This window comes from Hydra viridissima, unplaced genomic scaffold, assembly GCF_058129835.1.
Source record: "Hydra viridissima isolate aposymbiotic clone 2 unplaced genomic scaffold, HvirCarnegie_v1 scaffold_2, whole genome shotgun sequence".
Classification (NCBI taxonomy): domain Eukaryota; kingdom Metazoa; phylum Cnidaria; class Hydrozoa; order Anthoathecata; family Hydridae; genus Hydra; species Hydra viridissima.
The window spans coordinates 22,564,471-22,590,439 of record NW_028324301.1 but is presented as its reverse complement, the minus strand read 5'-3'; the positions used below and the strand labels follow the sequence as shown (position 1 = coordinate 22,590,439).

Genomic DNA, 25,969 nt, shown 5'->3' with positions numbered 1-25,969 from the left:
TACTAGTTTTCAGATTGTGAAAATGTTCCAGATGTTAAGAGCGAGATCTTTCCATCCCTAAACATCTCGATTAACTGAATTAAACTGTTTATTGATTTCTTTAACGGCAATCAATCTATTTTAATGTTAAAATCTTGAAATGGTTCCTAAAATGCTTTCATTTTAATCCATGCTTGATAAGTAACTTTCACTTGTAGTTTAAGTAAAGTAGTTAAAGCTTCGGTCTCCATGGTGGTTTTCAAAGAGCGTGTACATCATATTAGTTAGTTTGCCAAATGACCAGTTCATCTATCCAGGTGTACTTTTCAGTAAATAAATGTGATGCGCTTTCTGTCCATAAGTGTTTCTTTTGTGCTGGGTTAAAACCAGTATGAAAAAAAAAAAACTAAAAAAAAATCACGACAATCTGTAATAAAAAACACAGCATCAAAATACAACTTAGTACCTGTTTTTCATGATTTTTTTTATAAGTTTCATGCCTAGACTGTGATTTCTTCAAGCGCCTCAACTTTTCATGCCACAGCAAACTAAAATTCTGACATTTAACGCATTCTTTAATGACGTATTGGACTATGATGACCCCTTCTCATAAATGAAGCTGCAGCGTATAAGCATACCGATAGAGAAGTCGACGATGATATGAAGCCACTAACGTTTTGGTTCTCTTTTTGTGTACGTTTCCGAAACTTCTTGTCAGATTTCTATTAGCTCCTAGAAATTCTAGTGATACCGAACGGAGCGTTAATAGACTGGTCAATGCACCTCAAATTCAGAACTTTACAGATAACAATTTAGTTCTTTATGTTTTGATGGTATTCAAGACTATAAGCTGATAGAGATTTATACGTTTAATGTGCAATAAAAAGATTTGCGCTGCGTGAAGTGTGGTGTAGTAGAAAGAAAGTAGTGTTGCACCAGTTTAATAAAGAGTATCGTTGTATGTTGCACGCTGCCATTCTGGTAATTCGGCTGATTTGGGCTCTGAAAAACGTGTTTAAATCAAAGCATCAAATGTACAGTGCTAAGCTATGCATACCACTCAACAAATAGGTTCAAGTTAGTAGCTTAAAACACAATAACAGTTTATAACTCTTAGATATCATTTACATGACAGTTAGAGATTGAAAAATAGTTAAGTATACTGGCTGCTAAAATATTTATATTTACTTGTTAGCGTATCCTTAATGTGGTTATAAATTAGGTGTATCGAGTGAGTTCATATATCAGGCCGATAGCCTTATTATTCATATCTTGCTCTTGGAAAAAAGAGTACTGGTAAATTTATGTAAAATATACATTCTCATGTTGGTTATATGTTTAATATAGATTATGATATAAACTTTGATCTTTGAACTGCTCTCTCTCTGAGTTGCTTTGAATCAATTTTTCAAGAAATACAAGCTTGAACCACTTTGATGGTTAAAGTTTGTATTTCTTGAAAATTGATTAATTCAGGACATTTTTTCAAAACGTTTCAAAAATCATGCTAACATTTTAGCTTGATGATATTTTAAGGCATTGCTTATTTTAGAGCATTTTATTAAATAATTTTCTAGCATTTTTTCTTTTAGATTGGTGTAAAAATGAAAGACTGAACACTTGGTGGGAAAAATCTTCCCTTTTAGACTTATTTTTACTTATTATAATTATTATAATTGTTATAATTATTATAATTATTATAACTATTATAATTATTCGATAGCCGAATGTGCACTTAATGATAAATAAAATCGCATGTAGCTTCTCTAAGTTTCACCGTTTTTATCTAAAACGGTGGTACTACTTTTTTTATATTTTCTTCATTAAAAAATGGTTCATGCTCTTTTTTTAAACCATTTTGAAAGCGTTGATTTTTTTCCTTTAAATTTGCGCATGCGCACAATAACAGCGCTTCCTAACGACCGTGGGCAGTTGCTTCGTAAATTATCTTTGGTTACGGACCTTAGCAACGAAAATAATTTTTCTCTGGAAACCAAGTAATTGCATATTTTCCAATATAAATAGGTTTTTTTGTTGAAAGATGGTTGGTTAACTACACATGATTTGTTTACATTTTTGGAACCTACCCGACAAGAAAATTTAACGTGGGCCATATATGGCAATTGCATGTTAGCCATATATTTCCCACTCTCCTTTATGGCATGGCGCTGATGCGTCCCATATGTGGCTTTAATGTTTATAGCAATAAAACCACACTAAATAAGAACAAATGCCACTCTTAATTTGTGCGCAAAAGTTCAAATGGCCCACGCGTGGGAAGCATTTGCTAGCCATATCATTACCACACTTCTTAATGGATGGCTTTAGTGCGGGCCATATGTGGGTTTAATGCTTATAGCACTAAAACCACACTAAATAAGAACGAAAGCCACACTTCATCTGTGCGCAAAGGTTCATCTGGCCCACGTGTGGGAAGTATATATTAGCCATACATTTACCACTACTCATTATGGGATGGCGTTGGAGTGGCTCACGTGTGGCAATAGTACTTATATCGCTCAAAACCACTTTCAGAACGAAAGTACACTAACTTTTGACATGAAATCTGATATATATATATATATATATATATATATATATATATATATATATATATATATATATATATATATATATATATATATATATATATATATATATATATATATATATATATATATATATATATATATGAAAAATAATATGCTTCTTGCTTTTTGTTATAAATTTATTTACAAACATTTTATTTATTTACAATAACTTTTCATTAAATTTATTTATTCACTCTTCTCTCGATGCATACGTCTACCACCACGATCTGCTGAGTTATGCAGTGAAGCGGTGATGGCTTCATTGACATCTTTGTCTGTAGCATTTTTGCAATGCCTTCGAACAGCAACTAAAATCAGTTTATTATTATTTATTATTTCGATTATACAAAAAAGTAATTAATTTATTAAGGGTTAATGTCAACTTTATCAATAAGTACTTGTACTTGACAAACGGTTAACTCTAACGGAATAGCTACTTTGCTTACTTGCAATAAACTTTACAAAAGCCTCAATTGAATATTTGTTTGAGCGTTTCCCAGTACGACAACAACTCATCTGTAACTCATCAGTCATGAAAACATTCAAAATGTTTCGTACCGTATCAGATATATACTTTCCACCTGCTGTTGCTAGCCAGTTAATCTACATTCAGAAAAAGAAAGTAAACAATTTAAAAGTACACAAAGGTGTATAAACACATACATAAATATATATAAGTGATTACTAAAAAATAAAATTTATATATGAATTCAAATTATATAAAAAATTGTATTATCTAAAAAAAGGTTAAATATTCGAATTTTTAATTTTTCAATGGATGCAACCGGAGTTTTTATTAAAAAGTTTTTCAATAATATTTAAGTACAACTTGCAAAAAGTGAGGCCATTTCTTCATCCTGGCATTGCAACAAAACAGCATCTAACTCTTCTATGCTGCTTGATTTCGTAAATAAACTTTCTTCAGTATGACCAATTGGCATACACTCTATCAAATGTTTAATCTCTTTTGTCGCAGACGTTACAGATTTTACTAAATCTAATCAAATCGAACTGTTATAAGTATTTAAAAGATAGACAAATTAATATATGTACTTTAAAAGATTTTTCACCTTTAAGTAAATTTTCAATGGAGGACAATCGGTATTCAATTGACTGTGTGATTGGTGTAAGGGTGTCAGTGGAATTTTTGGTGTATGGCATTGGCAAGAACTCCTCATATAATTTTAAAAAAAAATTCTACTTTAATTACATTTATGCATATTTAAATTTAATGATCTTCAATTATAATTATTCTACTTAACAGCAAACTTATAATTACTAAAATAAAATTTACAAAAATCTTACTGAAGGTAAATTTATTTCATCAGGATCATTTAGTAATGACACAAAGCTTTGACTAGATTTTCCTTGGTGTTGCATCTCTCGAAAAACATTCTAATCATATATCAAAATTAAATGTCTAATAATAACATTAACAAATTTTAACTTATAGTATTGCTATCAAGCAACATGTTTAATACTTACAGCATGATGTGGTATTGGCAGTAATGGTTGGCTACCTGGTGTTGATGTCTAAAATATTTTATGCTAATTATTAAAATCTAGTAAAACTTTATCTAATTTAAGAAAATAAAAATTTGTTGATTGTAATCAACAAGAGTAAGCCATGTTTAAATAAATATTTTCGTTTCCACATTTAAAATAATTATTTAACATTTTTTTCATTAACGTAAGCAAGTTAATGAAAAAAACTTGTTTTTAATAAAGTCACTTTATAAGCTTACAGAAATGACAGCCTGCTGAAGAGATGTAGGCATGTTGAAATCAGAATCATCTTCACTAGACATATTGCCATGAATTTGAGAAGCAAATAATGAAGGGGATAATCGTTTTGATGTTGTCTTCCTACGACATGAATTACCTTCATATTCTGAAGCAAGATCACTTGTTTCTTCAGATATTTTTAACTTTTCTAATGCTCTTTCCTCACAGTCTGTAACAAAGTAGTCAAAGTAGTACAAAGTAACAAAAATGTGAGTTGATTGTGCATTAAAGTAATATTAATAAACCAGGTATAACTTAAACGCACACACACACACACAAACACACATATGTGTGTTTTTACCTGCAGTAGATAAAATTCGTATTTTGTATCTTTCCCAATCTTTATTGGGAATCTGTCTCTTCCGGCGCATTCCTTTTAATGAAGTCATGCTACATTTTGGCCACATACACTCGCTGTTTCCATTAAGCCATTCCTTTGGAACATACTCCACAGTATTGTCGTTAAGGAAATGAACAATATAAAACATATCTTTACACTGTAAAAAATATAAATAATATAAACTATTTGTGCATATTATAAAAAACTCTAGGAATTAGGAAAGATAATTTCAGTAAATATCGTTTTGGGCTGGCACAATATTTACAGGGTATTTGCCACCCTGATGACACTATGTTTACAATAGAATTACCATAATTCAATTAAAAAAATTTTGCATAAGTAATAGTAGTAAAATAACTATATAAATTCCCAATACTTGCTAGGACTATAGCAATATAAATTAACAATATCAAGTAAATAAAAAATAGGTAAAACAACTCATACTTTTCTATATATAATTATTTCATAAAAAATATCTTTATTACATAGATATAAAATTCATAAGAATGCCTATAAAAAAATAACACTAAAAAACTCATTAAAAAATTAAACATCTTTTACGCAACTGATATAAATTGGTTATACAACTAATTATGTAACAAACTGTTTTTTAAAATTAAATACAAAATTTAAAAACTAGATAAAAGTCATTTTTCAAGATTTAAATTGAAGACTATAAGTGCTAAAAATACAAATGTCTTCAATTGTTAAACAGTTCAAAATTTGATGCTGTTCAAAAACTAATAGTTTATATAAATAATTCTGGTATTTTGATCAATAACTAAACAATTTATTAGAAGCAAATGGAATAATGTAAAATATACTATTCTCACAAGGAATACACACACATTTGTTAATTATTGAAACATTGCATACATTACTATTTGAGTGTTTATACAAACCTATATGCATAAATGAAGAAGGATATGGATGGGAATACACGTCTTCATATAAAGTCATTACATTTCCATTACACACAACATCGGTAACAAACAAAGTAACACATACTATTCCAGAAGAGGTGAGATATATATTGTCTGGTGAATGTGTAGATAAGTAAAATAAGTTATTGCAAGATGGCGATAATGTTTTGAAAATTGAACTTCTAATTACATTATTGATGCACTGTTTGAGGCAATTGGTGTTGGAATTAATGGTCTTTTTAATATGCCTTAATTTATTCTCAAAAGGAAATGATGACCAAAAGTCAAGTGGACCAAGGTTTTTTACAAACTCATCTAAATGTAAAAGACAATGAATGTTATACACTAAATTACCTTTACCATAATGATCTGCAAACGTAGTAACAAATTTCTTCAAACACCAGGAAATGTTATCCATAATTGTTAAAAAATCTGATCCAAGCATATTGAATGCTGAAAAATGGAGAAGCATAGTATGAGCATAAACACTGGGATGCAGAAAAGATCTCATGACTAATGGTGCCAAATAAATAAAAAAAGTTCTAAATTCAGTTGCTTTCCATCGGTCCATCTCAACCAATGGTCTCACTTTTCTGTGTTTAAATTCTTTAGGCATGTGTTTCCCATTTTCAACGATCTTATTTGATAAAGCAACTCAATTAGATGGTGGTATGCGAAATGAACCTTTGTACACACATGTTGAAGAAACCCATAAAAACAAAAGTTTTCTGAACACACCTTCACATAACAGATGCATGTACTCAGCTGGCACACAAGTAACAGGAGGTACAATACTACCAATTGCCGTCATTTCCTTTTGGTGATCTTTTTCTTGAAAATTCAAAAACTGTTGATCAGTTCGAGCAGGAGCATCATGATTATCAAAAACAACCTTTCCATTAATATAGCTACCAGTTTGTCTGCAATACTCACACCCATTGTAACCATTAAAATACTTTATACCCTTTATAAATGCTCTTGCCGGAGCATCACTTACAATACAAAAAGCTCTAATAAGATACCTCTGTCCTGAAACTACAATTGGGTATTTTAAATTGTTCAAGTTTTCTACAATCCCTGAAAAATATTTATTCAGGTCATTCGGTTTATTTGTGCCAAAATAAAGAGATACAATGAAAGGCTCAAGGCAAGTACTTTCATTAACTTTTGCTAAAATAGGCCAAAATGATTTAGAGCAGGATTTGAATAAAGGCATCCCATCGATATTAAATGTTAACGTGATAAGTGTATAATGAAAATGAGTAGCTACAGCACAAAGTAAATTATATCGATCTGAACTTATCCTAAAGCTTTGCAAACCAGATTCTATATACCTAATAAGTTCAGTTTCTAGGCCAAAGTGAACAAATTCTCCACTACCCATCTTTGAGATATTCAAATGGGTCGAAGAACATTTTAAAAGTGTTTTACATGATTTAGGTAACTCCGGATGTTTTGTTATAAGAATTTTTAACAAATCATCCAATGATTTATTTTCAACATTGTATTGAATTGCCCAAACACGAATTTCCTCTAAAAGTGACTTATTTTTAATTTCTTCTGAGCTTGTATCTATGATACTTTCAAAAGAACGATAACTACCAAGGTTAATGCTATTATTGCTACTTGCTTCTAACGAAGAACTCTTGGGCTCTTCTTGATCGTAACTAACAACAACCTCATGAATTGCAGCATCTTCCTGAGCTTTTTTGTAAAAAGTATCAACTTCTTCATTAATGACAAGCCTTTTTTTCTCCTTTGACAGCCCACTCCATTTTTTATCCTTTAAGAAATAATATGATACAGAAGTAATTAAAAATAAATTGTATTTTAAATGTATTTTATACTAAAAAAATGTAAATAAATATGAGTATATATATATACATAATATACATATAAATGTATATATACAATGTATATATATGCAATGTATATATATATATATATATATATATATATATATATATATATATATATATATATATATATATATAATAAATATATATATATATATGTTTATATATATATATATATATAAATATATATATGTTTAAAAGTCTATATTTATATATTAAATTAATAGTTGATACCTATTAAATATAAATAATAATTTAAATATATATTTATATAAAAAGTATCTATATATAATATATATATATATACATATATATATATATATATATATATGTATATATATATATATATATATATATATATATATATATATATATATATATATATATATATATATGTAGAAATAATATCAATAGATACAAAGTACGCTTACATTGTTAGCCATTTTATTTAATTCTTTTATTACTATTCCCGCTTCTTTTATGCGATTGTGTAAGATGATTTTTTTTTTCTAGAAATTAAACTGAGATATTTGGAAAAATTATTTTACTTAGTAATATTTTCCTCACTTCTTTTATGCAATGTGCATAAGGCTGATTTTTTTATTTCTTGAAATAAACTAGGATATTTTTAATAATTTATATTGGATAACAAGCCACGAAAATTGTCATTAAAATACCGCTAAAAGTTATATTGGGTATATATACCCAATATAACTTTTAACAATAATATATTATTAATATACCCAATAACAATAATATATTACCCTTTAACAATAATATAATACCCTTTTACCCCCTTAACAATAATATAATACCCTTTTAACAATAATATATTATTAATATACCCAATATAAATTTTAGCGGTTTTGTAATGCAAATTAGAGTGTTGAAAATCTATTTAACAAATCAAATTTGCATTACAAAACCACCTGAACATAAATAAATATATATATATATATATATATATATATATATATATATATATATATATATATATATATATATATATATATATATATATATATATATATATTAGAACCGTCCTGAGGCAGCCGCTCCAGGCCTCGCGCTTAGCAAGGTCTCCTAAGCACGGCCGTACCGAACGACAAAGACGTGGGGGGGGGGGGGGGAATGGAAAAAGCGAAATTTACCGACAAGATCTTTTTTTTTTTTTTTTTTTTTAGAAGCCAATTTTAGAAGCTGGAAAAAGCGAAATTTACCGACAAGATCTTTTTTTTTTTTTTTTTTTTTAGAAGCCAAATTTCAGTTTTAACCGACAGAAGCCATAATTCGTTAAATAAGGGGGCCAATCAGAGTTGCTGTCCCAGGCGGCGTGTCGGCTCTTGGCGGCCCTGCCTATAATAAATTGAAGAATAAACTTTATTGTTATTATTATAGATTATTTTATAAAACACTCAGTTCCTTTATAAACCTACAAGAAAATAACAATTTTGTGTTTTGCATCTACACACTACCTTTTTAGACAGTAAGAGCGCCTTAAATAACGACTTTCAAGAAGGCCTCGCAAAAATGTTATTCTCAAGGCCTCGCGTTTTCTAAGGACGGCTCTGATATATATATATATATATATATATATATATATATATATATATATATATATATATATATATATATATATATATATATATATACATTTATTTAAGTTGTTGATACCGTATAAACTAAAAAAACACAAATTTGCATTACAAAACCACTTAAACATGTTAACAAAAAAAAATATATATTAAATTGATAAGCGTCTGACGTAATAAAATAATATTGCGCTTTTCACAATGGAATGAAGTAATTTATTTTAAAGTTTAAAGCGTGGTATGATGTGGCAAGATAATGAATGGCCCATATCATAACCACATCTATTTTAGCATGTGTTTATTTAAAGAGTATACCGCATTAAGTGGGATAATTATGTGGACCGCATTATGTGTTTCACACGTGGGCCACACTCATCATCAGTTTATATATCGATAAACATCTAGAATATAGTTTCACGCTTTAAATCCACTTATAAGCACTATGGCCACATGTGGCCCACATATACCTTTCTTGTCGGGTACGTTCTAGGTTTTTAATCGTGGAAATCTAACCAAATTTCTTGAAAAAGTTTGAGAAGACCTTCTATTTATTTCTTATAGCTGTTCTTAGCATTCAATTTTTTAATAGAAAAAAAAGGCTCTTTTCTGCATTACCTTATTGACCATTATAACTACATTTTATTTGCCTTTAGTAGAGACAAATAAAAGAAAAAAGGAACTATATATTATTAAGAAATGTAAAATGCTGTTGCCAAAAGTGTTTTTAACTGTGACAATTTTCGTTTTTTCTCTTTCTTTTTCGTGATTCTGGAATTAAGACTCTACTTTTAGGATTAGTTTTCTGATGAAATTTTAGGATGCTTTTTAACCGCTTTTTTGGGTAAGGGATAGATTGATAAATACGGTTTAAATTGTTGAACTCAAGATAAATTGATTCTCCACCTTTTTCGCCAAAATATCCAAAGCCAGCGCCCCATTTTTTCAAAAATGGAATAGCGTTATCTTCCAGCATGTGTAACTTCGGAGGCACTAAAGCCTTAGGCTAAGTTGTGCGATAAAAATGCATCAGTTCAACAATATTTTCCTAAAGAAAAAATGATAGCAACATGAATCATGTTGTACTTTTAATCCCAGCTTTATAAGTTAAATCATCATAAATCATCAAAATTATCTTGCTAGGCATTGTTGCAGCTTCAGTATACACTTCAACCTCAATAACAATAAACACAATAAAATTCCAAAGCGCTTTGAGAAACTTATTACAAACAGAAAGAAAAAGAAAAAAATCAAATAAAACTTATTAAGTTCATTTAATATTTCTGTTGTCATTGTATTTTTTGAGTAGAATATGCTATAGCATGCAGAAAATTTATGAAAATGTAGTTTATGTTTTGTAATGATTTCGACTGCTTTCTTGTGCAGACTTGTCCCAGAGAATCCTTCATCATAAACAAGCTTTGGAATAAAATTACATAACTTTAGCATAGATTTTTTCTTAAAAAGAAAAATGTCTCTTTAAAAGATATATTGCATGATTTTATATTACTTGTTATTATTGTTATTAACTATAATGTTTCAGATTTGGAATAAATTCATTTATAAAAGAAATGGAACCTGAAGCATTTTATGCACATGATTTCCAATAAATCTCTTTTTCCATGGTATGCTTGTCACTGAACTTTCAGTTTTTGCAATATAGCTTCAATCTGTTGTGTGCATGGTTCTCACTTTTCTTCAGTGTAGATTCAAGCTCCAGAGTATTACATTGTTTTGTCTAGAGAAGTATTATAATTGCTTTTAAATTAAGATTTGTTAAATAGTAGTTTCCATGAGGAAACAACGGTCAGAAATAATTCAGATATAACATGTAAAATGGTTAAGGTGGTACTAGCCTATAAAATATAAAAATTTTTAAATTTTTTTACTTTATAAATTTGAATAATATAATTATTGTAGATTTCAAAAATGTATATCGTTTATATGTTTCTTAGTAAAAAAAATGACCTAAATTGTCAGTCATAAGAAAATGTTTTTGTAATGATAACTCACATGTGTCTTGAATGTTTCAGAGAGATTTTATTTTGTTTTCTTGTTTTCTGAGTTTTTCAACTTTGAACAAGGATATCTTTTTAACTACTTGGAGATTATACCTAAAATATTTGCACACTGGTTATCAGGTTACTTTCGAGGGATTTGACCAAAATAAGGTTTTTACAGTTTGCTGTTCTTAAGATAATGATATATACAGCACAGATTTTACCATAAAATTAAAAACCATTATTGAAAATGCCACCGTTTTGCATCTACATATGCTATGTTGGTGATTCCGATCAACTCCCTTTATCAACATGTCAACCTTTTTGCAGAAATTTAGACTCAAACTATAACTAATTAAGAAGAAATTATTGTTTAAAAATGCAGTTAAAATTGCATATTAATTGCTGACTCTACATGTTTATGGGCACATTAATAGTTTTTTATTTATTTACGCTAAAAGTTTTTTCATTGTACAAGTATTTAGTCAAATATTACACTGAAAATCAAAGGATTAACAGTTTTAGTTTTTATAGCCTAGTACCACTTTAAAGCAGAAAAATAATTCTATAAAAAACAGAACTTAACATTATCATGTTGTCAATGCCACATTTTAAAAAATGCTTACCATTTCCTTTTTCCTTTTCTTTAGAAAATCAAGTTGAGGGAAGTAAATTGACCTAATATTTTCCATATTATCAGGATTATTTAATTAGCCATTTCTATAGCAACATTCACCAGCTGCATTTGTTGATCAAGATTAAAAATAGAACTTTGAAGGTCTGACAGTTGTTTTTGCTTTGATATAAATTCATGATATTTTTCAAAACAGATGCTGCTATTATTCTTTACTCCTTTTGACACCACTAAAATATGCACTTTCATGGGCTTCTTCTACAAACATGTTGAAATATTTAAGATAAATCCAAATAACAATGTGCAGAGTTGGTAAAGAAACCTAGATATAAATGTATGTGTATGAGTTATAATTTCAAAAAATTAAATTAACTTTTAGTGACATTGTATAATAACTCACCTGAAGCTTCTGAAATACCATAAAGTGCACAAAGAAAGTCATAATCACTAAAATATTGATATCCCTAGATATATAAAAACTTCATATATGTATTTTTTGAAATCAGTAAGGCTATTACATAAATACATACATACATACATACATGCATACATACATACATACATACATACATACATACATACATACATACATACATACATACATACATACATACATACGTACGTACATACATACACACATATACATATATATATATATATATATATATATATATATATATATATATATATATATATATATATATATATATATATATATTACTTGTTTCTCTAATTTCATTCTTTGCAGGTCTTCTATTTGTTCTTGATATCATGCCATGTTTGCGTGTATAAATATACATACATACAAATATATATATACATATATATATATATATATATATATATATATATATATATATATATATATATATATATATATATATATATATATATATATATATACATATATATATATATATGTATATATATATATATATATATATACATATATATATATATATATACATATATATATATATATATATATATGTATATATATATATATATATTTGTATATTTGTTCTTGATATCATGTCGTGGCTGCTTTGATGTTGACTCTGTAGCCCTTTGCCTTAAAAAATGTTGAAAATGGTAGTACTTTTTTTTAACTATTTAGATTTAAAGTATTTATAATCTGGTAGCTCAACTTAAAACTTCCTCCAACATAACCTCCCATAATTTTAACTTGAATATCTTTTTTTAGGAATGAACTTATGATGTAAAAGACTATTAAAGCTGCATAATAACAAAAATATAAATAATTTGGCAACTTTCAAAGATGTGCATATTACATAAATCTTATTTTAATGCTGTAAGCTACACTAGCAGTGTTAAAACTTGCTTTATTTTAAGAGTATAGCATATGTCATTTTCAAATTGACATATGCTACATTTGCTAAACTAATTTTTTTTCTAAAGATTTTAATTTTTGCTTAGGTAACTTTAAACCTTTCTAGTGGATCAAGATGTGTGAGAATATGTGCTGATAGATCTTTTACATAATCCTAAGGTGCTAGATTTATTTCAAACTTTCCATTCTCTTCTTTTTCAGATTTTCATCTCCAGACCAGGTTTCAACATCTATTTAGAGAATACAAATTTATAAACAACGCTAGCTCCTTGAGTTGTGGCACTTGTACATAGTTTAGAACCAGCCAAAAGCAGTGCAATATTGTCATCACTTGTAAGCCATCAACGTAAAGTAAAAAAATTGAATGCTTAGTAAAAATTGCTTTGTTATGTTGTATACAGACTTAACTTCAGTATTAAAAAAAAAATCTGGAAATTCTACGATCAGATTTTATTTTATTTTGACTTTAAAATTCTCAGTTTTTCCTTTATTGACAGCTGCTTTTTCAGTTCATAACATTCGCGCGCAATTAAATTTCAAGGTCTTTTTAAGGCATATGTATACTTTGCTTATTATAGGAACTATCCCAATTTACATTTTTTAAGAAGATTTCTATTTGTAGAATTATTTGAGAAAACGTTTGGATTGCCACTATTGATAAATCATAAATTTTTTTCATGTTTACATCGCTTTCGATTTCTGTTTCTGGAGCATGCGCATAATAACATAGCGCTGTTTCGCTTTATGTAAACGACCGTGTGCCCGGGATCCTCAAAAATCAGGTCCTGAGCCCGTTGAGTGAGTCAAGCGCCCTGGCGATGCGCTTCTTAGAGTGAATTTTCCTCGTTGATGTTGCGAAACCCTCGTTGAACACCGCTGACTCATTTTACTTCGCGATCACACCGTAAAAAGTCTATTTCAGGTATCTGAAGAACAGAATGGTTTCTGTCGCCGTACGTCCAGCGGGAACACTGTCTATAACCACGGCTCTTCGGTTATACTTCACTCTTTGTTTCAATATGGCGACTGTTTTGAGGTTATGATTACATACGTAGAAGCTATTTGGAAAAAAAACCACGACTTCAACATATGGTATAGAATGCAGGAATTCCAAATTGAATTTTGACCGGATTTTGGCGTCGTACTCTGTATATTATATATTATTAAAAAATAAAAAAGATAAAAATTAAGAGTTTGTGATTTTCTTTCATAATTACGAAGATATTTCGTAGATTTAGAGTCGCAAATGTATTTTCCCAGTATTATAATGTACGTTCCACGAATCGCGTCAAGAAGGCGTAAGTTTTGTAACGTTGACCCCAATTGCATGATTTTATCGTAATCTTTAACAATATTCCCACTTCAGTTTCTTTAAAATTGACTTAGTCGAGCTTAGATAGACCTTTTAATAGACCTTAATAGACCTTTTCGTAATTAAGCGGCAGTTATGAATTATGTGGTGTAATGTTTTTCTCGGGAGGACAAAATTGTAAACAAAATAGTGAGAACGCTTAACTTATTTTTTATCATTTGTTTTAAATAAAATAGTTTATTTGGAAATACATCATTGAAAGTAGTTTTTAACATGCTACTTAAGAATTACGAAGATTTTTTGAATGTATCTGTCAAACAGCTTTTTAGTTTTTTAACTGTTCTTGGCCTAAGTACAATTGGACGTAAAGTCGAGCTTGTTGCTAGAGCATTTATTGCAATGGAATGAAATATAGAAATTATAGAAACAGTAGGAGAACAGGAGAAAAACCATAAGCAATCATATGCGTACAAACTAAAAGCTTTAGATCTAATTGGTAAAGTAATAATAATAAGGAAATTAGATCTAATTGGTAAAGTAATAATAATAAGGAAAACACACGAATGAAAGCATTGCAAGGATTTGATCCTAGAATTAATTAATAATAAAGCCATCGTGACTTCAATGAACACTCATTTGAAACTTTTTTAGGCAACATTCATATATCCAAGCCTTCTGTTGTAATATTTAAATCAAAAATTAAAAAATTTGGTGAAAATGTTGAAAGTAAAATCCTGATCTTGAGGAGTTATCTTTTAAAATACTTTCTGACCATCTGAATACTGATGAAACAATTTTGAGCAAGATATTTTTAGAAAAGATGGTTTTGACCCAGGAATCAATTATTATTGTAAAATATAATACAAGAGATTAAGCCAAAAGCAATTCCTGGTTTCAAATGAGAAAGAGGATAACTGCATCCAGACATCACAGTATATATACCAAAGTTAACACCCTAAAAAATTCTAAAAACACCACTTCTAAGAAGTCTAAAACAAATCTTGTTGCTGATATTTTATACCCTCATAAAAAAAAAATTTATTACTGCTTCTACCAAATAGAGAATTGATCATAAGCAGGATCCTATTTAAAAAAATTTATGCAGAGCATGTAACACATTGATTTGAAAATTGAAAAAAGTGGTCTCTTTATTTTTTTATGAAAGATCTTATATTGCTTGTTCCCCAGACAGGTTTATAGTAAGCAAATGCCATGGAAGGATGTGTTTGAAAGTTAAATGCCCTTTTAAAATTTAAAAAAAAAAAAGTTAGAGAAGGAGTTAATGAATGTGATCTTTTTACAAAGAAAAATGATCAAATAGCGTTAAATAAGCCTCATAAATATTACACACAGGTTAATTCCCAAATGGATGTCACAAATTTCAAGTCAAAATATTTTATTGTTTGGACACTTAGGACTTATCTGTTGAAGTAGTGAAATTTGATCAAGAGCTCTGGGAAAAGGTGAAAACAAGTTTATATATTTTTTCAAAACATGTTTCTCCATCATTGTTACTATTAAAACCTATAACATTCTGTAGAAGTTTGATAAACTAATACTTGAAGAGCTAGAAATCAGTGCTAATGAATTTAATGAATGTAGCAGTATTCAATGTAAAATATTTTGCGCTTGGTTTCACTGTTCTTGTCAAATTTAAAAAAAAAGAAATACTATAAATAATTAGCAGATCTAGACTCGATTTGTTACATGTGCTCAATGTCTACTCTGTGTTAAGTTTTAATCTTCAATCATGTCTTTACATGTGTTACATGATTTACATGAAACCAGTCATTACATTAATTCCTTTTTATCATTCATTATGTTTAATTCCTTTTTTTAAAACCTTGAGGCTTTGAGATTAATATGAAATAAATAAATTTATTGCAAAAACGTTAATAAGTACTATTTAACTTTATCATCTGTTCATATCTTTTTCTATTTTATTGACTTTAAAGTGTAAAAATAAAATATCCTTTACTTAATTTCTTTTCACATACGTTTTACCTGTATTTATGTTTGAAAATATGTTTGATTATTAACTTGTTTGTTATTATATTTACATATGTTTATAATTGCTTTGTTTACATTTTTGCCCTCCCGAGAAAAACATTCACCACGTGATACATAATTGCCGCTAATTGAACTCGTCATTTCGAAAAGGACACAAGTCCGTTAATTAAAACTTTTCAGGATCAACAAAAATATGTTTCTTATCAAAAAAGTCTACGGTGCTTATAAAACTAAATATAGGAGTAGATAAATTAAAAACATATAGAATTTTTGTGAACTTTATTTATTAAAAAAAATATATAAATCATACAGATTTTCTTAACTTAAACTTCTGGACTAATGCCTTTTTCAAAATGAATTCTTTTTTTTACATACAAATCCAAAGATTTTCAGAAAAATCTTTAGTTAATCATTTTTTATTTCTTGATATTCATTGTTTGTTAAAGTTGTTGGCCATGCAAAAACTTCTGTATAGAAGTTTTGATACTCTACTATTGAATATGGAATATATTTTTCTATTTTTTTCAAATCTGATATTTTTTTTTCATTGATTGGCACTTTCCCAGCATATGCAGGAGTATTACTTGATGGTAAGGATGGCTTGGTACCCATCCTTTGTAAGAGCTCGAAATCATGACTGACTAAGCAATCTATGGATTCACGTGTTGTCACTAGACCAGGTGTGGTTTTAGAGAAGGTAAAATGTGACACTTTAGAAATACCAAAAGTTACTTTTTTGTCCTTGGGTATTCCTTTGCCATAGGAATCCACAGATAGCACTAGTTTCTTATAATGGTTCGGCCACCATTTTTTTATGTCAATAATATCTTCAGTTTTAGGCCTTCTTATTTCAAAGTTTCCGTTAGCCCCAGCTATAAGATTTTCATACTCAGTTGGTGTGTAAATCCTGTCATTTTTTCGAATATGTCTTTTCGCTGTCCCAAACATTCTATCATTTGGCAGGAATGAGTGACCTCGTTTGGGTATGTAATATTGGATCTCATTTATATTGCTACCTAGTTCAGCTACCAGTGATAAAAGAACCCGGACCATGGCATGATTCCGATTTTGGCCAGCACAACCATCTGAAAATAGGTGCAGTTCTTTGGCATCATTGCCAATATATTTTTTAATATAATCCAGTACAAAAGTACATACTTCATTGGGACCTTTGTTAGCAACTCCTTCACAATAAGAATAAAATACTGATTTTCCTGTTTTAAGATCATATATGCAAAGGGATATGTGGACAGGGATATGTGGAAGTGGCAAATTTTGCATAAAATCAAATGCAATCCCATACACATTCGGATCATTCTTGCACTTAGTTTCTACTTCCTGTATTTTTTTGTAAAACTTATTTGCTTGTCTTTTATGGATCTCAATATCTGCTTGATAGACTCTTTTTGCATTTTCATTAATGTGTGGATTTTTTAGTTTAATCTTTAACTCTTCACACAGTCCACAGACATCAATTTGCTTTCTACCAAATGATAAGCTAAAATTTTCCTGGAAGTATTTTAAGTAAAATTTATATTTAACAGGATAATCTGGATATTTTTGTTCATATAATGTGTGCATAATTTTCACATTGAGTTTTTCATCTAAATAATAAGATGATGCATCTTTATTATAGTAGTGCATATGTTTAACAGGAAATGACTCAATATGCTCTTGTATTTTAATTAATGTATCACCAGGCAATGCGTTGCTCGTGATCCCTCAGATTTACCTCTGTGATCTATGGGCTGCTCATTTCTTTTTAAGAAAACACATAAACGTCTAACTTGTTTCATTGAAATTCCATGCATACTGCAAAAAGCTTTCTTGCACACTTTTTTTCTAACACCATTTATCTTACTGTGATAAATAAAGGTAAATTCTTTTTTCTGAGGTTCTTCAGATCTAGGACGTTTTCTCTGTATATCCTTTTTTTCAATTAATGACTGCAAATATGTGTCTAGGGCGTTTTTGCTATCAAATTTGTTAACAAACTGTATAGTACTTTTCATAGCATCTTCAGATATAAGCTCCATACATTTTGAATTGCATCTATAAACAAAGAAAACAATAAACATTATCTTGAGGTAATAATATAAGAACTATACTATTACCTTAAGGTAAACATTAACTGCTAATTATTGGTGGTAAAAAATCATGAGCCAATAAACAAAATAACAAGATAGAAAAACTAACCTGCAAGAAGCTCCTATATCTCTTGGTGGCACATCATTCCCTTTGTGGTTTTTATGAGCTTCTCCAGCAATTTTAGCTTTTTTTATTTTAGTATGTTTATATTTTTCACTGTTTGTTATACCAGACACTCTTTTTCTAGATTTATAAGCATTTTCGGCAAGCTCGCGATTCTCCATTTTTGTAACTGATAAAGTGATGTTACATTTGATAGTTGCGCTTTGTTTCACGTGAAAGCGGCATAAGTCCAGGACTGGTGCCATTTTCAAACAGACTCTAATTTTCATTTGCCTTAAAAGTTGACTTGTGGTATATGGCAATGCTCTTTTTTCAAATGAAATATGGGCGCTACTGCACTTTCGCACCCCCCTTTTTTTATTGCAGATTATGATAGAAAATTTCATGCTGATTCAGAAAAATATAAAAACATAGAGTTGAAAATCAACGGAAAGTGCTCTAATTCGAAGTCAAAGTTGTAAAAAATCTCACTAAAGATCCCTAATATTCGCCATTTTTTAAAAATCTTTTTTAAAACGCTTTCAGTTTTAACGAAAATTAGTTACCGTTACATTGCGCAATAAGCAGACCTGGTTTCAATTAGCCTTAACATTATTATTTTAAAGTATTTTAGCGAAAGTGTTATAACGAAATGAAATTAATGGAAGATTTCAAATATAGGTTAAACGTAGAATATGAGAATGTAGACAAATTGATGAATAATTATTATTATACTGCCCTATCCCTATCCCCATCCCTATCCCTATCCCTATCCTTATCCCTATCCCTATCCCTATCCCTATCCCTATCCCTATCCCTAACCCTATCCCTAACCCTAACCCTAACCCTAACCCTAACCCTAATCCTAACCCTAACCGCCTATCCCAACCAGCTTTATTGTGAAATATAAATCGTAGTTATAATAAAATAATTGCGCATGCGTGTACAATATTGCGCTCTGAGTAGCTTATGGCTAGGTAAGAGCGCATACCAAGACACTTCGGAAAAACATACTTTAACGACTTTTGTAACGTAAAAACCATGCTATTAATGTATTGCTTCTATAAGCTAAAAGATCATTAACTTATTATTCTCAAAATGGCGAATATAAGGGTTTTTAGTGGGATTTTTTACAACTTTAACTTCGAATTAGAGCACTTTCCGTTGATTTTCAGGTCCATGTTTTTATATTTTTCTGAATCAGCATAAAATTTTCTATCATAATCTGCAATAAAAAAAAGGGGGGTGCGAAAGTGCAGTAGCGCCTGAAATATGTAAAACACTTCAATAAATAAAATGGCTCAAAAAAGTGAAATTCAAAAAAAATGTGACTTGTGCCCTTTTCGAAATGACGGGTTCAATTACGAAATCTTCTATTTGATTTAGTTTCGCTCGACAAAATCCCAGCTTCAAAATATATATGCATAATCAGTATTATAGAATAAATTGCGCAATAGTCTACTTCTCTGGTTTAGGATCGGTATGCACCTGATTTGCATGGTTAAATCTATCATAGTGACCCTTAGGCTATAATTCTTTTGCACAAAAATCCCAAATCTGAGCATTGCTGGTATTACTGAAAACCTTAAACCACGTATCTTAAACATGTATTTTAACTAGAAATTAAACGGATTTTATTACAAACCACACAACAAACATCTTTGTCTTTGTAGCTACCTTTTGTTTGACAGTTGTTTTGTATGCAGACACATTTGCTTAAGCTCATTTATTCAACAGTTAAAAAACTGCTTCCGTTGCAACAATCGAAAGCAAATGTCTGAAAACTATGTTCAAAGAAAATTTTAAACTGATTTGCTATAAACTTTTTATACGCAAGTATGGAAAGTCTTTTTTTTTTTCTTTAATTTGTTATTTGTAGATGAAAGCTTTAAGAATTTTTGAATAAAAAGAAAAGATGAATGAAGATAACAACGAACGTAAAAAAAATGAACTGATGGCAATAGAGTCAATCTATTCAGAAAGAAATTTTGTTCGTTCTTCAGAGGCTTTTGGAGGACAGCTCTCTGCATATGTTGAAATTCCTGCTGGACTTAAAGTCTTATACTCGACTTCAGATGATTCAAGCAATCTGTTGTATGTTTTATTTTTTTAGTTTTTAAATGTAAATGTGAAATGTTATCTATCACAATCTGTGTCATAATTGTTTGTTTTTTTGTTTTTTTTTATTTTTCAACATGCTAATTTCTTAAGTAATCTTGAATGGTTTTTTTTTTTAAACAATTGAGTTATTTTAATGTTAACCTGTAACTTTGTTTATATATTTTGCAGTAGGGGCATTCCACGTCAAGTGGAACCACCCATCCGACATCACTGACTCCAATTTTGATGAAAATTGGCTCACATGTTGGGCATATAGACAGAAGAAAAACATGTAAATTTTTTTGACTTGGGTCAATTATTCCCTGAGATATGACCTTTCAAAGTTTTGACCTTTTCACTTGACCTTGGTTATTTAAAATGTCATAACTTTTTTGCTATTATACTTAGGAAGTTGATTTTGGTGGGAAACAGAAGCTCTTGCACAGATGACCAACTTTGTGTCTATACAAAAAAGTGATAAGTTCAATAGAAAAAAAGTTGGTCCTTTGGTCATTTGACCTTTGACTCTGGTTGATGACAAAACTCAAAGGTCGTAATTTTTTTTTTACACATTGCTTTTTCTATTGTGAATGTCCCATAAAAAAATCTTTTTGGAATTCTCATAAACAGCTTTGGGATTAATATTAAAGTATAAGTAGGTTCTAAAAATTTAATGTAAATATTAAATTATTAAAAGCTCAAAACTTTAAAAGGTCATATCTCAGGAAATAATTGACCTAATTCAAAAAAATTTAAATGTTTTTCTTCTGTCCATATGCCCAACATATGAGCCATTTTTCATCAAAATCCAAGTCGGTGATGTCGAATGGGTGGTTCCACTTGAGGTGGGCGGCCCCAGTATGCTTTTTGAAAATAAATACTATATGCATATTTTTTGTTGACAAAAGGTTGTGTTACTTTTAGTTCCAGAAAAAAACTTCTACAGTGCAAAAAAAGTTTCTTGTAGGGCAGACAAAATGGCTTTTAGATGAAAACAATATTTTTCTGCAAATTTCTCAGCTACATTGTTTAGTATAAAACGTTTATGACTTGCTGATGCACCTAATTGTTTTGATTTAAATGGAAAAAAAGTTCTTAAAAGTGATTATCCTTATTGACTTTTAAGAAAAGTTGTCAGCTGAATATGGTTTCTATGCATGCAGCAGTAGAGCATATAATCAATAAAAAATCAATTGATAACGAAACAATAATTTTGTAAAGGGTTTTGGAAGGTCTGACCAAAACTATTTACTCTTAAAGGACAAGAGGGGCAAAAAAAAGACACTTAAAAAGTACCAACAATATGGTCAAGTTACCAAGAATGCCTCAAAGCTCCTGCTTTTTTTTTTTTTCTCTGATGAAAAACCTGTGAACTGCTGAAACTTTGTACTGAAAGCAAGCAGGTCAGTTCTCAGTGTTTAACAAGTTGTTTCATAAAGCCAAGTTCAAGATAAATTAGTGAAAAAATAATTTTTTTTTCTGCTAATGACATTTGAGATGCACTAAGTCATGCAGTTCTATCTGACTAAATCATTAAGGCATTTTTAAATGTTTATAGCCAGACAAGAAACCTTGCAAATGGGTATTGTACCCACAGAGATAACAGAATGAGTTAGGGTTATGTATACACATATGACTGTTTGGAAATACCATCATCATATATTTGATCTAAAACAAATTATGATGTGATTACCTTGTATTACTTTAGTATTGTACTTATTATACTTTAGTACTGAAGTAAATTTAAAAAAACAAGCTATCTTTTGAAAAATCAATAAAATAAATACTTCAAAAAAACTAGAGCATGCTGATAAAAAGATCAGATTTAAAATCAACCCCATAATTACTTAAAAATCAGATTCAATATCTCATGTAACAAATTTTTTTTTTTTTTTTTTGGTGTAATCAATTAAAAATATTGAATTGGACAAAATGTTTATAGTATTTTAGAGGAAATTCCTAGAGACTTACCATAAACACCATTAAAAAAAATTAAAATTACTATAAACACCATTGAAAGCCGCCTATAAGTAATGGTAAGTCTATACGTTGTTATGTATTCTGCAAGTTAAATGTTTGACTGTTGCATCTAACTACCAGCTATGACAACACATATTGTCTGGATGCTACACATCCATATTTTTAAATGCAATCGATCGAAAAAAATAGTATGTCATGATGCTAAAGCATGTTACAGCCAAAGTAAAGAAGGTTAAGGGTTTCATATGGTAGGATGTTTGCATTGTAATTTACTGGAAATTGCTTAATCAATAAATTTTTTAAAAGCAAATCTGCAAATTTTTGAAGAATGGCATTTGTGATCTGTCTGTTAATTAGCAGTATATAATTAGTAATAAAACCCAATGTTATCTATTGATTACATAATTGACATCAAACTGCCAAAACTACAGAAACTTTTTACTTTTTTTTCACTTTCAGCCAACTCAATAAGAAAAGTAAGTAGCTAAGAAAAATATATATTAAGTTCACATTTCAGAATTTTATTTATCTTTTTTGAAGAAACTTTACTATTTTAAAAGAATTTTATTTATCTTTTTAAACAGAAAGCTTTTTAGTTTTTTTTTTATCTTTTAGAGAGGAATCATTTTTTATCTTTTAGAGAGGAATCTTATCTTTTAGAGAGGAATCTTTTTTATCTTTTAGAGAGGAATCATTTTTTATCTTTTAGAGAGGAATCTTTTTTATCTTTTAGAGAGGAATCATTTTTTATCTTTTAGAGAGGAATCATTAGTTAAATTGGATATTGAACATTTTCCTGCTATTGCACTGAATTTTGAACTGCCTGATAGCTATCCAACTTCTTCACCTCCTCTTTACACTCTATCTTGCAAATGGCTCAATATATTACAGGTTAGTAGAGTTCAAGATGAAAAAATCATACTAATAGTTGTAATAAAGAAGTAGAATCAACAAAATTATTATTAAAGTAGTGTAAATAGGATAAAGTAATAATACTCTTGCGTAATTTTTTCACAATTAAAGCTTTTGTTCATATATATATATATATATATATATATATATATATATATATATATATATATATATATATATATATATATACTTTTTTAGTTGTCAAAGATTTGTGAAGTGCTTGATAAATGCTGGACAATAGAGGATGGTTTAGAGGTTTTATATACATGGATGCAAGTATTAACAAATGATGTTTGGAAGATCATTAATGTGTCAAATGAATTGATATTGTCAGTCTCTAATTTGGATCTTCGATTAAAATCAGATGATCGTGTTTTCCAGGAAACTGATAGTTTAAGCAATCTTGTGACTTACCTAATAGATTATAATTCTAAAGAAGTACAGCATGCATTTGATAATGCCTATTTTGAATGTGTTATTTGCGATACAGAAAAGCCTGGCTTCAAGTGTTGCATATTCTCTAAATGTAAACATGTATTTTGCAGAGAATGTATCAGCGAATATTTTAGTGTTCAAATAAGAGATGGCTCTGTCAGAGCTCTTTCATGCCCTCAAGAAAAATGTGAATCTCAAGCTGACCCTAATTTGGTAAAAATGTTGGTCTCACCAGATTTGTATGAAAAATATGATAGCTTTTTATTGCAGTCAACATTAGACTGTATGGATGAGATTACATATTGTCCTCGGAAAACTTGCAATTCTGTGGTCTTAAAAGAATCAAACATGGGTCAATGTCCAGTGTGTCATTTTGTTTTTTGTGTTCTATGCAAGCGAACATATCATGGTGTTGCTAATTGCCCTGTTAATGATAAAGAATTAATTAAATTAAGACAATTATACTTGAATGGTTCTGCTGAAGAAAAAGAGAATTTGGAAAAAAGATATGGGAAAAAGCAGCTGAAGCAGGCTGTTGAGGAACATTTCTCAGAAATATGGTTGGAAAATAATTCAAAGAGATGTCCTCATTGTGCCACAAATATAGAAAAAATTGATGGGTGTAATAAAATGCAATGTTACAAATGTGGAAAAAACTTTTGTTGGCTTTGTGGAAAAGGGCTAACAACTGCAAATCCATATGAACATTTTAACACACTAAAGAATGGATGCTTTAATCGGTTGTTTGAAGGATTAGATGTTGATAGGTTTGAGGATTTTGATATAAATGATGATAGTGATGATAATTTAGACTAAATAAACTGTGTAAATGCTCTTTTGTGAATAGGTGTTAGAAAATTGGTTTAACATTATTTATAGTTATAAAAATACTTTTTATGAATTTGAATAGCCTAAAATTAATATGTTGAGTTAATCATATTTCTCAACTTTCCTTGTTATTTGTTACGTTTTTACAGTATAAATAAGTGACGTTTTTTTGAAAAATACTTTTTTTAAAGTATTTTGTCCGAAGAGTTTTTTAAAGTGTTTTATAAGAAACATAGCGCAAAGTAAAGCAAACAAAATTTCATTACATATGTGATGTTAGTATGTCAAGCATTACTGTTTTTAATAAATCATGATTATTTCTTTTTTACCAAAAGATTTGGTAGTTTTGCACCACATGTGTTTTGATGTTTATATATGCCTGTATGTAATCGAATTTTTTTTGATTATACCTGTAATTAACACATATCCTTTTTTACTCTTGTCTATCAAAAAGTTTTTTTTTAAAATATTTTAAAATACACTTTTGAATAATTGTATTAGATTGCAAAAATACAACACTGATTGAAAAGATGATGAACTAGCTGTAATTGAACCAATCACAATTTAGCTGTAATTGAACCAATCACAATTTACACAAAAGCAGTTTGTTTAAAAGTTTTTGAATGACAGCTTTACTCTTAAAGTTTCCGGGGGCTTAAAATCTTTCAATTTTATGCTAAATTTTTGGTGGTTTAAAATCTTTCAATTTTACTAAATGATTTAAAATTTTCCTTGTTACTTTTATATGTTCAAAATCTTTAAAAGTCATCTAATGTAATGAAAGTAAACTAGCAGTAAACCTAAACTATCTCTTAAGCTGTTTACTCTTTTCTATGTATTGGTGAGATTTTTAATTGACCCTAACAAAAAGTCATGAAAGAGTCATGATGATAAGTAGGGATAAGGGTAGGGATAATATATATGAAAAGATAGTTAAAGTGACAACGTAAAAACAGGTTATGTGTTAAATGACATAACGTAAAAACCGGTATAGGATTAGTTTCGGTATTGGTTAGTTGGATTTAATCCGCTTAAGCAATATGTATATAAGTTAGCTGAAACGAAATAATCACGTACTCTACAAAGCTGACGTGCGGCACTCAAAACAAGTCAAAAAAATGGATTGTTAAATATTATTAGAAAAAGTCTGCCTA

At 29.1% G+C, this 25,969-nt stretch overlaps 2 protein-coding genes, 2 long non-coding RNA genes and 2 pseudogenes across 13 annotated transcripts; 2 read left to right on the top strand and 4 right to left on the bottom strand.

The window, feature by feature from the left end:
- Positions 1-3: 3 nt before the first annotated feature.
- Positions 4-12,500, bottom strand: LOC149892481 (uncharacterized). 4 transcript variants are annotated; one of them, XR_016449805.1, is made up of 6 exons: positions 12,419-12,500; positions 12,098-12,161; positions 11,690-12,019; positions 10,642-10,801; positions 446-981; positions 4-354 (listed from the first exon to the last, which is right to left on the bottom strand). It is a non-coding gene; the product is annotated as an uncharacterized LOC149892481 (long non-coding RNA). The 4 variants fall into 4 exon arrangements; XR_016449804.1 differs by lacking the exons at positions 4-354; positions 446-981 and adding an exon at positions 1,851-2,062 and having other exon boundaries at positions 9,550-10,801; XR_016449806.1 differs by lacking the exons at positions 4-354; positions 446-981 and adding an exon at positions 9,995-10,111.
- On the bottom strand, positions 2,740-4,968 carry LOC145201975 (uncharacterized). Of its 2 annotated transcripts, XM_090079612.1 has the most exons (8): positions 4,657-4,968; positions 4,316-4,524; positions 4,056-4,103; positions 3,876-3,965; positions 3,641-3,743; positions 3,404-3,567; positions 3,017-3,173; positions 2,740-2,878 (listed from the first exon to the last, which is right to left on the bottom strand). In XM_090079612.1, exons 1-8 carry the CDS (start codon positions 4,841-4,843, stop codon positions 2,757-2,759), a joined length of 1,080 nt encoding a protein of 359 aa, XP_089935738.1. In that variant the 5' UTR covers positions 4,844-4,968; the 3' UTR covers positions 2,740-2,756. The 2 variants fall into 2 exon arrangements, with proteins under 2 accessions (XP_089935738.1, XP_089935739.1); XM_090079613.1 differs by lacking the exon at positions 2,740-2,878 and having other exon boundaries at positions 3,034-3,173; positions 3,400-3,567; positions 4,657-4,963.
- Positions 5,368-8,088, bottom strand: LOC149892482 (uncharacterized; annotated as a pseudogene). The gene is made up of 2 exons (XR_016450062.1): positions 7,906-8,088; positions 5,368-7,401 (listed from the first exon to the last, which is right to left on the bottom strand). The product of XR_016450062.1 is annotated as an uncharacterized LOC149892482 (transcript).
- LOC149892480 (uncharacterized) lies at positions 10,647-14,170 on the top strand. Of its 2 annotated transcripts, XR_016449802.1 has the most exons (4): positions 10,647-10,784; positions 11,714-11,841; positions 12,902-13,009; positions 13,250-14,170. It is a non-coding gene; the product is annotated as an uncharacterized LOC149892480 (long non-coding RNA). The 2 variants fall into 2 exon arrangements; XR_016449803.1 differs by lacking the exon at positions 12,902-13,009.
- Positions 14,171-16,648: 2,478 nt separating this feature from the next.
- LOC149892479 (uncharacterized) lies at positions 16,649-19,078 on the bottom strand (annotated as a pseudogene). The gene is made up of 2 exons (XR_016450280.1): positions 18,567-19,078; positions 16,649-18,422 (listed from the first exon to the last, which is right to left on the bottom strand). The product of XR_016450280.1 is annotated as an uncharacterized LOC149892479 (transcript).
- A 554-nt stretch (positions 19,079-19,632) lies between these two features.
- LOC149892478 (E3 ubiquitin-protein ligase RNF14-like) lies at positions 19,633-24,934 on the top strand. Of its 3 annotated transcripts, none has more exons than XM_090078610.1 (3): positions 19,633-20,654; positions 23,399-23,531; positions 23,751-24,934. In XM_090078610.1, the coding sequence occupies exons 1-3, from the start codon at positions 20,476-20,478 to the stop codon at positions 24,801-24,803; spliced, it is 1,365 nt and encodes a 454-aa protein (XP_089934736.1). In that variant the 5' UTR covers positions 19,633-20,475; the 3' UTR covers positions 24,804-24,934. The 3 variants fall into 3 exon arrangements, with proteins under 3 accessions (XP_089934736.1, XP_089934738.1, XP_089934737.1); XM_090078611.1 differs by lacking the exon at positions 19,633-20,654 and adding an exon at positions 20,990-21,210; XM_090078612.1 differs by lacking the exon at positions 23,399-23,531 and having other exon boundaries at positions 20,516-20,654.
- The last annotated feature ends 1,035 nt before the right edge of the window (positions 24,935-25,969 follow it).